Source organism: Salmo salar, chromosome ssa22 (genome assembly GCF_905237065.1).
Source record: "Salmo salar chromosome ssa22, Ssal_v3.1, whole genome shotgun sequence".
In the NCBI taxonomy this organism is placed as follows: Eukaryota; Metazoa; Chordata; class Actinopteri; order Salmoniformes; family Salmonidae; genus Salmo; species Salmo salar.
The window spans coordinates 16,854,187-16,868,208 of NC_059463.1; the positions used below are offsets into that span (position 1 = coordinate 16,854,187).

The 14,022-nt window shown below is 43.5% G+C and overlaps 2 protein-coding genes across 8 annotated transcripts in view; one reads left to right on the top strand and one right to left on the bottom strand.

Annotated features, from left to right (window-relative positions):
• Nucleotides 1–2,808: 2,808 nt before the first annotated feature.
• LOC106582904 (DNA-binding protein inhibitor ID-1) lies at nucleotides 2,809–4,071 on the top strand. Its single transcript, XM_014166506.2, has 2 exons — nucleotides 2,809–3,312; nucleotides 3,531–4,071. Exons 1-2 carry the CDS (start codon nucleotides 2,956–2,958, stop codon nucleotides 3,564–3,566), a joined length of 393 nt encoding a protein of 130 aa, XP_014021981.1. The 5' UTR covers nucleotides 2,809–2,955; the 3' UTR covers nucleotides 3,567–4,071.
• A 5,734-nt stretch (nucleotides 4,072–9,805) lies between these two features.
• The window catches only part of LOC106582905 (nuclear receptor coactivator 3), a 40,614-nt gene continuing 36,397 nt past the window's right edge, over nucleotides 9,806–14,022 (bottom strand). For 6 of the 7 annotated variants that reach the window (XM_014166513.2, XM_014166507.2, XM_014166508.2 and 3 more), the window contains 8 exons: nucleotides 13,878–13,995; nucleotides 13,558–13,729; nucleotides 13,123–13,440; nucleotides 12,869–12,970; nucleotides 12,501–12,738; nucleotides 12,109–12,277; nucleotides 11,796–12,015; nucleotides 9,806–11,663 (listed from right to left, as the gene is read on the bottom strand). In XM_014166513.2, the coding sequence (XP_014021988.2) occupies nucleotides 11,652–11,663; nucleotides 11,796–12,015; nucleotides 12,109–12,277; nucleotides 12,501–12,738; nucleotides 12,869–12,970; nucleotides 13,123–13,440; nucleotides 13,558–13,729; nucleotides 13,878–13,995 (1,349 nt within the window). In that variant the 3' untranslated portion in view covers nucleotides 9,806–11,651. The remainder of the gene's footprint in view (nucleotides 11,664–11,795; nucleotides 12,016–12,108; nucleotides 12,278–12,500; nucleotides 12,739–12,868; nucleotides 12,971–13,122; nucleotides 13,441–13,557; nucleotides 13,730–13,877; nucleotides 13,996–14,022) is intronic. The other variant, XM_014166512.2, reaches the window with a different exon arrangement.

The following is a 14,022-nucleotide window of genomic DNA, read 5'->3' on the forward strand; positions in this document are numbered from 1 at the left end:
CCACATTATTGTTGACTCCTAGAATTAGAAGATCCATGTTTCCGGAAGCCCTATGAGCAGTAGCTATTGTTCCATGGTAATTATAACAGTAGGAATAGGGTTAATACGAATGTCCTTTCCCCTCTGATCTCCAGCTTGCCCCTCACTACATCCTGCAGTTTGCTTTTGTGTAACTACTTTCTGTAGCAATAAAGAGGGTGTATTAGCCAACACACTTTCCCTGTCCAAATGGCACAATTTACTACAGTATAGTGACAAATCTGCGGGGAAAAGTTTCTGTTCTGGCACAAACTGTTGAAAACACTGCTGCACTGTACACAGTGTTCCTTCTAAGTAACAGACTGCAACTGTTCCATATCAGCCTTTTTGATGGATGCTCTAATAGCATGTTTACATTGATGCGTTCAGAATACAATGTACAAAGATTAAATACAACGTGGGATCAGATTTTTACGATATGTTCTGCAATTAAATGCCTGTATGCATTTCAGAATGAACTAAAATGAATGAATGAACATGGAAAACAGGGTTTTGGGTAGTTGGATGGTGGTGCGGGGCATTGCCATTCTGTCAGTTAAAATCAGGGGCTAATTTGTTTCACTTTTCTTTTCCCCTCTGTTTCTTCCCTCTTCCCTCTCTCTGTCCTTGCCTTGATGTGCTGTAAACAGGCTAAAAAGGGCCCAGCTGTGGGGAGTTATTGTTGGTGTCAATAGGAAGTGCTGATAGCTTTTGCAGCTGAACAAAAGCTGGATGAGGGGAGTGGAGGGGCGCTCCAGACACTGTGGCTCCAGCCTAGATTCTCTCCCACAATCCCTTCACCGCACTCCCATTGTTCTGGCAGCCGGCCCTCCCCCCTTCCCCCCTCCGCCCTGTCAGCTGCAACCTGGGACAGAGTGCAAAAAAATACAATACTAAATTACGTTTAAGACAGTAGGCTAAAATTACTTTAAACTGACTATTTTCTGCTTTTAATTCGTTTTTTTCCATAGTTTTTCTAGTGGTATCTAGGCTAATTTGCATACATATTGGCTAATTGCAATATGTTGCTTCTTCAAAAAGTTTATTTGAATTTCTAAACTAAACCCATTGCTATAGGGTTCAACATAAATTACCAGCCTCATACTGTTAAGTTAACTATTATCATTAGTAAGAACAAAGTTAAGGAACTTTTTTAACTTGCGGCAGCAGCCCCTACATTTTTTTAAAAATGTTGCATATTATATCATTGTATAACACTTTTTGATATCATTTTTTTTAATGAATGCATAACTTTTCTTGGAAATTCTAGCTTTAAGAAAAGCTGCATGTTTCATTATGATATTTAGCTGGTTATGCTGCTGTGTGTTGATTTTAGGAGACATTCACAGACAGACAGCCTCCATAGAGTTTCATGTGAAGGAATGCTGCCGCAACTTATCCTATCAATTTGCGTAAAAATGCGGTACAAATGCATGGTTTCACTTTACAGCGCTCGCTCTTTCTCTTTCTTATTCGTTTCCTAAAATACTATGCTTGAGTAAACTGGCGACAATGACCGTTTGCAGGTGCGCGGGGCGGTAATCTCATCAAAGTGATTTAAAGTGATAAATGAATTATGAACTCCGAAGCCAGTTTGTTCTCAGGGTTTGCGCGTGACTAGTGCAATACGGCATCCTAGGGACGTCCCTACCCATAACCATATCTCTTACCTAACCCTAATCTTAAATATTTTAAAATGTCAACGTCCCAAGGATTCGAAATAGCATGGACCGTTCGCGCTCTACTCAGGTGAACAGTGGAGTGCGAGCCTGTTGTTTGAGGTCTCCATAGCGACCGCCCGCTCGGCGCCAGGCTGACAGGCGTCAAGGCTCGGATGAATGGGTGACGTCACGGCGCTGGCGCCTGCCAGTCTGCCTTGGCTTGTTTGGACAATCTGGGGGAAGATTCAGAACAGAGCAATGCAATTTCAATGTGCACACAAGGCTGAGCACACACGGAGAACATGTGAAGGAATCCGTGAAGTGGCTCACAGGGGCTTCCCTTCATGAGAGGAAAAAGAAAGTCTGTGCTAAAAAGTGCAGTTTGTAAGTAAAAAGAAAGCTTAGTGTGACTTTTAACACAACATTCTCAGCCAGCTATGGTGAATAACGGGAGAAAGTGCGCCAAAGACAGACATGTAGGCGGGACCTATAAATACATTTTATAATAAATAATAAATGCTACACTAAATTGTGAATGTTGTTTTTCCCCCTTGTGTGTAAAGTTCTGTCAATCATAAATTGCACACATGAGTGTTATAGCTATAGAGCAAATTGTTTGAATGGACTTTAATCATATTACACCATACCCAATGGTAATAAACCAGTTATTATTCATAGTCTGAATATCTCTTAATTTATGGCACCTTTATAACGTGGTCATCTAAGGTGCCCTCTAACTGTTGGGTGGGCAAGTCTCAGGCGCTATGGTTATTATCACCAGCCATTCATCCCATCCGACACACAGCACATATACCCCCATACCCATACACAACACCAACCATTCAGTGTCCCCAGGCACTCTACACCTGCAGAGTCCCCAAGCCATGGCCAGCTGGATTCCCACATAGGCCCATCACCCGTAAAAATACACATTTGTTTCCATTTGTAACGCCTTCTCTCAAACATATTCGAAATCCTTAAAATCAGGCGCACGCTCCCATTGGCTAGGAAAACAGTGGTGAAACGTCCTTCTAGCGCTAACACGGCTGCGTTATAGGCCCTCGCTCCGCAAACAGGACAAGTTTGGGCACGCCCCCAAGTCCTAGTCTTATAAATTCAAGGCGGTACACTCGTGCGTTGTTGAGAACTGTCAACATTACTGAGACAATATTCCCTAGACTGCTAAAAATACTTTTGGAGCCTTTGCTAATCTCTATAGCTTTTACGCACAATCTTTTCCTTATCTTTGGAAACTACAGCTACACCATCAGCCAATATGAAGGTTGTCGGACCTACTTGCGCACTGAAGAGTAAGGTTGGCGGCGAGGACATGGTGCGGTGCCTCGCAGACCAGAGCCTGTCCATCTCCAAATGCAAGATCCCGCTGCTGGACGAGCAGATGACCGTCTTTCTGCAAGACATGAACAGCTGCTACAGCAAGCTGAAGGAGCTGGTACCTACTCTGCCTACCAACAAGAAGGCCAGTAAGGTGGAGATCCTCCAGCACGTCATTGACTACATCTGGGATCTACAGGTCGAGCTGGATGAGCCGGAGAAGAGCCGTCAGCAGATCAGCGTGCCCCGCACACCTCTCACCACCCTGAATGCAGAGTTGGCCAGCATCACTGTCGAGGTAAATATCACTCTGACATGTCTTGATGAGTTTCTGCAAGAGCTACCTAGTGTCTCCCAATATCTGACCTAACCGTTGGAAGTAGCCTAAATATGAATAGTCTGTAGCCGTGCGTAAAGTTGGTTTATAACAGTGAATAAAGTTATGTTACATTGAAACTAGTAGGCAAGTACTTTCACAACAAACACGGACCTAACGTTTTTATCTTCTCTCTCCAGAATGGATGCTCGGATGACAGAATCATGTGCCGCTAGAGCTCTCGGAGCATCGCCCCATGTATCGTTCCAGAGCGAGCACCATGAAGAAAGAACAAGGTTACATTATGTGACATTAGATCACAAACAAACCTTGAGCCAAGTAGGGAAGTTGCAAACTCCCATGCTAGAAAATACTTTTGATGGACATTCTCAAGAAGAGAGGAACTGTCACTCAAGGCATTCGATCCACATCCCGAGGTCTCTGATCTCATGGAGACTAGTGGGTCCTAATAGACTGTGTTAGTCATGGGACCATGGCAGTTACTGCAAACAGCTTCGCCTGTTGTTGTGTTGACTTTCTCAAGAAAGACAACGTTTCTCTTACGTTTTGTAAAACATGTATGAAATTCAAAATTTTGTAAAATAAAATGTATTCATTTTCTCAGTATCCTGAGCGACAAAATGTATTGTATATTACAATGCCACACTATGTGAAAAATATTGTTGTTTTTTACAATGTACCTTCATGGTGTTTTTATTAAAACGAGGCAATTATTTTAAACATGGCTTTTGGTGTTTATGGTGTGTGTGTGTGTGTGTGTGTGTCACATATCATTTCCCGTCACATCACATTTACAGTTAGCCATTATACATTTACAATAGTGTTTACAAGTGCACATAAGATGATGCACAGGTTGAGAGAAGAGGGAAACAAACATTTCCTGAACTGTCATCAACTATTCAGAATTAGCTGTCTCAGCTCCTGATGAAATTGGTCCACCGCTGGAAGCCTACATAATGACTTCACAGTTAACTTGTACTTTGCTTTTATAGGCCTCGTTAACATATCAAATAACACGGCGAAGACTTGAGTGTTGAGTCAAAATATCTTGTCGTATATTGACAATGATAACTAGCATGCAGAAAATATGTGCGGAATTGTATAAAAGGTTATGTATGCACTCATTGTCAAACACATTTGGAAAGGTATAGGCAAGTATTCGGTCTAATCAGGAATTCATCAAAAATAGATAACAATTTGGGATATACCATAAAACACTGAAATCAATAATTGTGTTTTAGTTGAGGATCCTTTTCTATTTCGGCAGGGCAGAGGTTAAATCGGCAATTCTTTATAAGATTTATTCTGTCTCCCCTGGTGCAATGTTTTTCCCATTTCCCTGCGGTGCGATGCGCACAGCTGCAGCCCCGGCGTTCTGAGGCACGGCCAGTGTGTGATTGTGTTTGTGTGATAGCTTTGTGCCAAGGGCAGGGGAGGGCGACGGGGCCCAGACTGAGCGGCGCCTCCGCACACCTGGGGAAGTTCAGGTTAAATAGCTCCACATTCCTCAACACACAGCTGATTGAAACATTAACAAACAGTACTCCACGAGCCAGGCCGCAGATGGGCCGGGCGCTCTGCCAAGAAAGAGACTCGCTCTCTGTTATAGATTATATTCCCACACATAGGAGACATACAGCTATTAATATATACTTTTTTATTTGTGTTAATTAAGAAACATAGAACTAAACTAAATAAGTGTGACTATTTAAAATAAAATCTGTGTGTTATGCTTCATTGTGGATTAAACATGCCAGTGTTTATTTTTTTTATTTTTTATCTTACCCCCTTTTCTCCCCAATTTTGTGATATCCAATTGCGATCTTGTCTCATCGCTGTCTCGGGAGAGGCAAAGGTCGAGTCATGCATCCTCTGAAACATGACCCGCCAAACCGCGCTTCTTAACACCCACCTGCTTAACCTGGAAGCCAGCTGCACCAATGTGTTGGAGGAAACACCATTCAAGTGATGACCAAAGTCAGCCTGCTGGCGCCCGGCCCACCACAAGGAGTCGCTAGAGCACGATGAGCCAAACCCTCCCCTAACCCGGAAGACACTGGACCAATTGTGCGCCGCCCTATGGGTCTCCCGGTCACGGGTCTGTTGTGATACAGCCTGGGATCGAACCTGGGTCTGTAGTGACGCCTCAAGCACTACGATGCAGTGCCTTAGACCGCTGCGCTACTCGGGAGGCCCCATATGCCAGTGTTGTATTACATATATTTTCCAATAATGATATTTTCCCATTTGAATCACACATTTTTACACATTAATTCTGCCTCGGAATGTTGGACAGGCTACAGATAGAGCCTATCCTACACAGTGATATAATACAATGATAGGACTAACATTGCATATTTAATTCCATCCTTTATCTAGGAGTGTGGGTGGGTAGCCAGCCAGGCAATGAGTGTGTAACCTGTCTGTCTATGTTTTTTGGAACGCCTTATAATATACCGCTCCCATGTGGCCACTCGGTGGACTACAGTCTTCGAAACTCAGATACCACCCAAAGGACATCATATGTCTCAATCTTATTCATGGTTAATTCATAGGCTATAAACTAGTACCATGTGGAGCAGCAATCTGACCACAGGAGTCATGTGTAAAACATGCACTGTGCAATGTTATTGGGATTTACACCACTCTACCACTCTTTACAGTTCAAAGATCACTCCAAAACCCTTATACTTCTTGTTGCAGTAAAATATATACAGTTGAAGTTGGAAGTTTACATACACTTAGGTTGGAATCATTAAAACTTGTTTTTTCAACCTCTCCACAAATTTCTTGTTAACAAACTATAGTTTTGGCAAGTCGGTTAGGACATCTACCTTGTTCATGACACAAGTAATTTTTCCAACAATTGTTGACAGACAGATTATTTCACTTATAATTCACTGTATCAATTCCAGTGGGTCAGAAGTTTTCATACACTAAGTTGACTGTGCCTTTAAACAGCTTGGAAAATTCCAGAAAATGTCATGGCTTTAGAAGCTTCTGATAGGCTAATTGACATCATTTGAGTCAATTGGAGGTGTACCTGTGGATGTATTTCAATGCCTACGTTCAAACTCAATGCCTCTTTGCTTGACATCATGGGAAAATCAAAAGAAATCAGCCAAGACCTCAGAAAACAAATTGTAGACCTCCACAAGTCTGGTTCATCCTTGGGAGCAATTTACAAACGTCTGAAGGTATCACGTTCATCTGTACAAACAATATTATGCAAGTATAAACACCATGGGACCACGCAGCCATCATACCTCTCAGGAAGGAGATGTGTTCTGTCTCCTAGAGATGAACGTACTTTGGTGCGAAAAGTGCAAATCAATCCCAGAACAACAGCAAAGGACCTTGTGAAGATGCTGGAGGAAACCGGAACAAAAGTATCTATATCCACAGTAAAACGAGTCCTATATTGACATAACCTGAAAGGCCACTCAGCAAGGAAGAAGCAACACTGCTCCAAAACTGCCATAAAAAAAGCCAGACTACGGTTTGCAACTGCACATGGGGAATAAGATCGTACTTTTTGGAGAAATGTCCTCTGGTCTGATGAAACAAAAATAGAACAGTTTGGCCATAATGACTATCGTTATGTTTGGAGGGAAAAGGGGGAGGCTTGCAAGCCGAAGAACACCGTCCCAACCGTGAAGCACGGGGTGGCAGCATCATGTTGTGGGGGTTCTTTGCTGCAGGAGGGACTGGTGCACTTCACAAAATAGATGGCATCATGAGGCAGGAAAATTATGTGGATATATTGAAGCAACATCTCAAGACATCAGTCAGGAAGTTAAAGCTGGTCACAAATGGGTCTTCCAAATGGACAATGACCCCAAGCATACTTCCAAAGTTGTGGCAAAATGGCTTAAGGACAACAAAGGCAAGGTATTGGAGTGGCCATCACAAAGCCCTGACCTCAATCCTATAGAAATTTGTGGGCAGAACTGAAAAAGCATGTGCGAGCAAAGAGGCCTACAAACCTGACTCAGTTACACCAGCTCTGTCAGGAGGAATGGGTCAAAATCCACCCAACTTATTTTGGGAAGCTTGTGGAAGGCTACCCGAAACGTTTGACCCAAGTTAAACAATTTAAAAGCTTTGCTACCAAATACTAATTCAGTGTATGTCAACTTCTGACCCACTGGGAATGTGATGAAAAAAATAAAAGCTGAAATAAATCATTCTCTCTACTATTATTCTGACATTTCACATTCTTAAAATAAAGTGGTGATCCTAACTGACCTGAGACAGGGAATTTTTACTAGGATTAAATGTCAGGAATTGTGAAAAACTGAGTTTACATGTATTTGGTTAAGGTGTATGTAAACTTCTGACTTCAACTGTACAGTACAAGTCAAAAGTTTGAACACACCTACTCATTCAAGGGTTTTTCTTTATTTTTATGATTTTCTACATTATAGAATAATTGTGAAGACATACAAACTATGAAATAACACATATGGAATCATGTACTAACCAAAAAACGGTTAAACAAATCAAAATATATTTTGTATTTGAGATTCTTCAAAGTAGCCACACTTTGCCTTGATGACAGCTTTGCACACTCATGGCATTCTCTCAACCAGCTTCATGAGGTAGTCACCTGGAATGCTTTTCCAACAGAAGGAGTTCCCACATATGCTGAGTACTTGTTGGCTGCATTTCCTTCACTCTGCGGTCCAACTCATCCCAAAACATTGGGTTGAGGTCGGGTGATTGTGGAGGCCAGGTCATCTGATGCACCACTCCATCACTCTCTTTCTTGGTCAAATAGCCCTTACACAGCCTGGATGGTGTGTTTTGGGTCACTGTCCTGTTGAAAAACAAATGATAGTCCCATTAAGCACAAACCAGATGGGATGGCGTATCGCTGCAGAATGCTGTGGTAGCCATGCTGGTTAAGTGTGCCTTGAATTCTAAATAAATCAGTGTCACCAGCAAAGCACCCCTACACCATCACACTTCCTCCTCCATGCTTCACTGTGGGATCCACACATGCAGAGATAATCCGTTCACCTGCTCTGCGTCTCACAAAGACACGGCGGTTGGACACAAAAATCTCAAATTTGGACTCATCAGACCAAAGGAGATATTTCCACCAGTCTTATGTCCATTGCTCGTGTTTCTTGTCCCATGCAAGACTCTTCATATTATTGGTGTCCTTTAGTGGTTTCTTTGCAGAAATTCAACCATGAAGGCCTGATTTACAGTCTCCTCTGAACAGTTGATCTTGAGATGTGTCTGTTACTTGAACTCTGTGAAGCATTTCTTTGGGCTGCAACCTGAGGTGCAGTTAATTGCCGAATACGAGGCTGGTAACTCTAATGAACTTATTCTCTACAGTAGAGGTAACTCTGGAGCTTCCTTTCCTGTTGCCGGTCCTCTCGAGAGCCAGTTTCATCATAGCACTTGATGGTTTTTGCGACTGCGCTTGAAGAAACTTTCACAGTTCTTGAAATTTTCCAGTTTGACTGTACTTCACGTCTTAAAGTTTTGGACTGTCGTTTCTCTTTGCTTATTTGAGCTGTTTTTGCCATAATATGGACTTGGTCTTTTACCAAATAGGGCCATCTTCTGTATACTAACCCTACCTTGTCTTAACACAACTGATTGGCTCAAACGCATTAAGAAGGAAAGAAATTACAAATTAACTTAAAGCGCACGTTAATTGAAATGCATTCCAGGTAACTACCTCATGAAGCTGGTTGAGAGAATGCTAAGTGTGCAAAGCTGTCAAGGAAAAGGGTGGCTACTTTGAAGAATCTCAAACATATTTTGATTTAACACTTTTTTTGGTTACTACATGATTCCATAGGTGTTATTTCATAGTTTTGATATAGTCACTATTATTGTACAATGTAGATAGTCAAAAATAAAAACCCTTGAATGAGTAGGTGTGTCCAAACTTTTGACCAGTACTGTATATCTGGGTTGCCTCTGTGAAATATGACATGAATGTGAATTAAAGCATTGACCATTATCTGGGACCCCAGCTAAATAATAATAGGACGGAGGTGCGATAAGAGCTCCACTGCTAATAGTGCTCCATGAGAAGAACAATTCTGAACCCTGATTTGAACCTTGGGTGCACATCATGTGTGTAAATGAGGCATCACTAAATTACATAGGCTCGTCGATCCTTTGTGAGCATAGGCCATTGAAGATTATTTTCCATCGCACTCTGTTATGGGCAGCCTTCTCCAGCTCATTCCACCCCATGCTGGTATTCTTGGTGTCTATCAAGGTCCAGAGATGAGGTATGCCTCAATAGATAACCCTCAATTCTTCTTGATTAATGAACGGCAGGGGGGGGGAGACTACAGTTGGGAGTCATGAGTTTAAATAAACACGTGTTAACATCAAAATCAACATTGAGACAAAAACAGTTGTCATATATATCCTGTAAAATAAAAAAAGGAAACAAAATAAGAATACTCAGGTGAAAAGATCCTTTGTTTTTGCTCTTTATTAAAATTCTACCTAGGTAATTTTATTAAGTAATTAAAAACTGGACATCGAAAATTTATATTTGGAAAAAAAAAATGAAGAAGTTATTCATTCCATATGGTATTCCTCTTCCACAGCAAAGAACTTTGCCAGTCAATTATACATCCACACATTACTGCTACTGTTAGCTACCCACTGGCCTCTGAACAATACGCAGTCCCCTATGCTTTCAGTACAAAATCAAAATATGCATTTATCATTCCATGATATGTACCCGGTAACTGTCTGCATATACATATACAATGCATAGATAAAAATTGTACACCGTCAACGTCAGAAGCTATACAACAAACTGGAAAAATATCTTTGGATTGCGCACTGTTAAAGTAGATCTCTCAGAAAGTGAAGAGTAACAGTCAAAGGAAATGATGAAGGCGAGAGCTACGGAAGGAACAAGAACTACTTTAGGAACAGTCCCTTGTTACCTCCTGAAACTGTCCCCTCCATCCCATCTTTTTCTACAATGTTTACATACAATTCCTACACATCAGCTTGCCAACCATGTGCTCATTTGAGGGACTGTCCTTTCTTCATTCACCATCAAACTTTTTGATCATTTCAAAAGTTCCAAACAGTCAACACACCAAATCAGAAATAAAAGTGCTTCTAAAAAAGAAAGATGGCTTTTAATCACATAAAAAAAACTAGTGGAGATGGGACACCCACACCGTCACTCAATATGGTCCAAAAGGTTCAAATTAACTGCAAAATAAAAGTGTATTGACCTTCTAGACAAAGATGAGTTAGAATTTGACCAAGTCTTACACTGTGCAAATAAAGTGATCTATAAAAAGCATGTATGATACATTTATAGCATATTTACAATTTGTATTCACATAGAATACATTTGTGACTAATTTGATCTAATACTGGAGTACCGTTTGCTTAGGAGTTCATGACGCTCAGTTCACGTTTAATTAAAGCATAGAGGTTTTATTGCTTGAATCTGCATAATATATAGAAATAACCTGTGCTTACAGCTCCTGATGATTTAAAAACAAAAATGAGGCGCATCCAAAGGATAAAAGGAAAAGAAAACCAACGCTGTGAATGCATTGAATCTCCGGTAAGGCTGTAATGACTAAGAAATATTGCAACAATCCTTTTACATAGAAGCCTTCTGGTAAAGTGCAGCCATAGCTAGTTGTACCATATCCCATCCTGTTCCCAAGTAGATTCTGTTTCCCAGTGTTGATGCTGAATACTGTATGACAGCTAGCTCCAGGGGTCAAGAGGTGTTCGTCGGATTCCGATGCAAAACATTTCGCAACGGAAACAGTTTACTCCAAACGGAAAACATTTTTTGCAACAAAAACAAGAGTTTCTATTGGACAAATTCAGGTAGGTCCCTCAGTTCTGTTCCATTTGCTCTGTTTGCTTCCAAGAGTAAACGATATCTGATGCTAAATGTTTTGCGACGGAATCCGACTAACACACACACGATGATGAGGCCTCCTCTGGTGTAGAAGGCAGGACGCCGATCACACTCCCACAGGTTAGAGGAAGAGAAAGCATGGCGTCTTCTTGTAAGTCACTCAGATACTCCTCCAGAGAAGCAAGCTTACAGTGAGAGGCTGCATTAGGTATGAGGTGTCTTTATTTCAGTCTCTCATTCTCACTGAGGCTTCTTACGAGTCTCTCTACACACAGGTCTGAGAACAGTGGCGGGAGCAGATCTTGGAGCTGTGTCTGGTGGCCCCTGGCCAGGCCATCTCCCACACACCCAGGTGGTGCACTGTAGTCTCTGCTGCCTTCCTGGTGAAGGCTCTTATTGATTACATACGTTTTCAGCAATATTTCTGTAAATGACACAAAATGTAGGCTATTGTTACAATAAATTCACACAGTTCAGGCTGAGCTATAAAATAACTACTGGGAAGTTGTGACCTTTATAACTATCTTTATTTACTTACAAATGACAAACTATTTACCTGTTCAGGTCCCATTGGCATTCGGCCCATTCCCATGGAGTTCGTGCCCATCTGCATTTGCCCCTGCATTTGCCCAGGCATTTGGCCCTGCATCTGGCCCATCTGTGCTCTACCAGCACCACTGACTGGGCCTGGCCCGCCCATGGAGCCATTCATCATCATGCTCCCCCCAAACTGGCCTGGGTTCCCCTGCTGGGTGAACTGCTGCTGGGGGTATGAGCTGAAACAGGGGTATAAAGAACAAAATAGAGGAGATAGAGAAGGAAGTAATGGGAGTGTTTTTTTTGCCATTATATCAGTGTATCAGACATACTTGTTCCGTGCCATGCCACCCTGTGGCCAGCCTTTCATGTCTGCTGACTGGTACATGGGGCTGCCTTGGGGGTGTTGTTGCATCACAGGATTCTGAGGCCCTCCCATGCGACCTGGCATCATGTTGCTGCCTGCGCCTACAAACGAGGGGTCTCCCTGCTGGTTAATTCCTGTAAGCACAGGCAGAAACCGGTCTTATTTCATGTCTGCATTGTAAAGTGTGTTAGAAAAGAGGAAGTCAGTGTACGTTACAACACCCATGGATGGAAAAACTCCTGGTCAGAGGGGGAAAGAGTTGGGAGTACATAGCCTTCTATTTTAGAGAATAGTCAACGAAGGAGACTCATCAAGGCTAGTAAATAAATGGATATGAATTTAGGTCAGATAGCTCACCATAGTTTCCACCGTAGGTGAACTGCTGCTGTCCTGGCTGGTTCATGGGTGGTCCTGCCATGGGGTTGTCCATGCCTGCAGGGGCCGTTACGTTAGGTGGCGGGCTGAAGCCTCCTGCTGCAGCCTGTTGCTGCTGTTGTTGCTGCTGCATTAGCATCATCATCCGCTGTCTCCTCATCTGTATGGTCATCATCTCTCTGCTGCGCTGAGCCATCATCTGAGCATTCAAGAAGCCAGGCTGACCAAGCAGACAGGGGAAAACACTGATATGACTGCAAGTACTGCATGGGTTTCATCAGTGTGTGTCTGCGGTGGTCTGCCCTACCAGATGTTGATTTTAAATGGAGCATGATGTGGAAGGTGTGTACCTGACCGCCCATGCCGGGCTCCATCCCAGGCCGCGGCGCAGGGTTTCCTGTAGGGGCATTCTCCATCTTGATGCCCATGGCCTGACGGGTCTGGTTCATGAACTACAGCGGGAGAGAACAAAAGTTACTCACATTTGCCATCCATATAGGTCACCCACCTGCCTGTTTTTATACGTGGCTCTGTATCTAGACCTATCACAATCAAATATAGCCTCTTCTGCAACTTCTAAGTCAGGTGTGTCATATGCTAATACCTGCTGGCCCTGTAGTCTCTGCTGCAGCTGCAGTCGGAGGGGCTTGGTGGCGCTCATCATGCGGGGTCTCATGTTGGCGCGGGGGTGACTCATGCCCCCCATACCAGGGAAGCCCCCTGGGCCTGCCTGAGCCCCCATCTGGTTCATGGGGTTGAAACCAGAAGGGGACTGGCCCTGCATGGGGTTGGCCACATAGGCTGACTGCATGCCCATGGAGGGGGGTCCTGGGTACCCCTGGCCATACATGGGCTTCTGCTCCATCCCCATGGAGGTGTCTGGTCCTGGGCTAGGACCTGGCTGCTGCTCTGGACCAGGACTCTGGGAGGGAGAGAGGTCAGACATGGTCAATATAACAGTGTGGTTCTTGTCACATGGAGCGTCCTCCATCTACAGTCCCTATATAAACCATGTTTTCCGAATGTCCTCATAAGGTACCTGTCCTACGAGGTCGGGGATGCCCAGGGCCCGGTCGATCTCCTCCAGGGCGATAACATCAGTGTTGTTGAGCAGAGAGTCCAGCTGGTCCAGCAGTGCCAGCTCATCACTCTGCCCCTGGCTGGTGGAGGGCGGCACCAGGAGCTCATCCAGGGGGTTCCCAAACTGACGCCTGGTACACAACAGGGGGGGGTCAGCGCAGGCACTTGTTGTATACCGAGGAGGCAATGTACACCACGTGTTATTGATGTAGTGTACATTGAATAGGAGACAGAGCGAACAGATGAGTGTGTACGTGTGTGTGAATGATGGTTATTCACCTATTGGTGGTAGCTGGTGGTCCGTCCATTCCCATTGCACTGTCAGGCCAGGAGGGGGACAGAGGTGGAGGACCCTGCCCACTGAAGGGACTCATCCCCATATTCACCTCACTGGAACCTATACAGGCAGTAGAATTCAGCATGA

Coding starts and splice junctions, on each gene's coding strand:
- LOC106582904 (XM_014166506.2), top strand. CDS start 2,956: ATGAAGGTTGTCGGACCTACTTGCGCACTGAAGAGTAAGGTTGGCGGC. Junction 3,313..3,530: donor TGGCCAGCATCACTGTCGAG/GTAAATATCACT, acceptor TTCTCTCTCCAG/AATGGATGCTCGGATGACAG.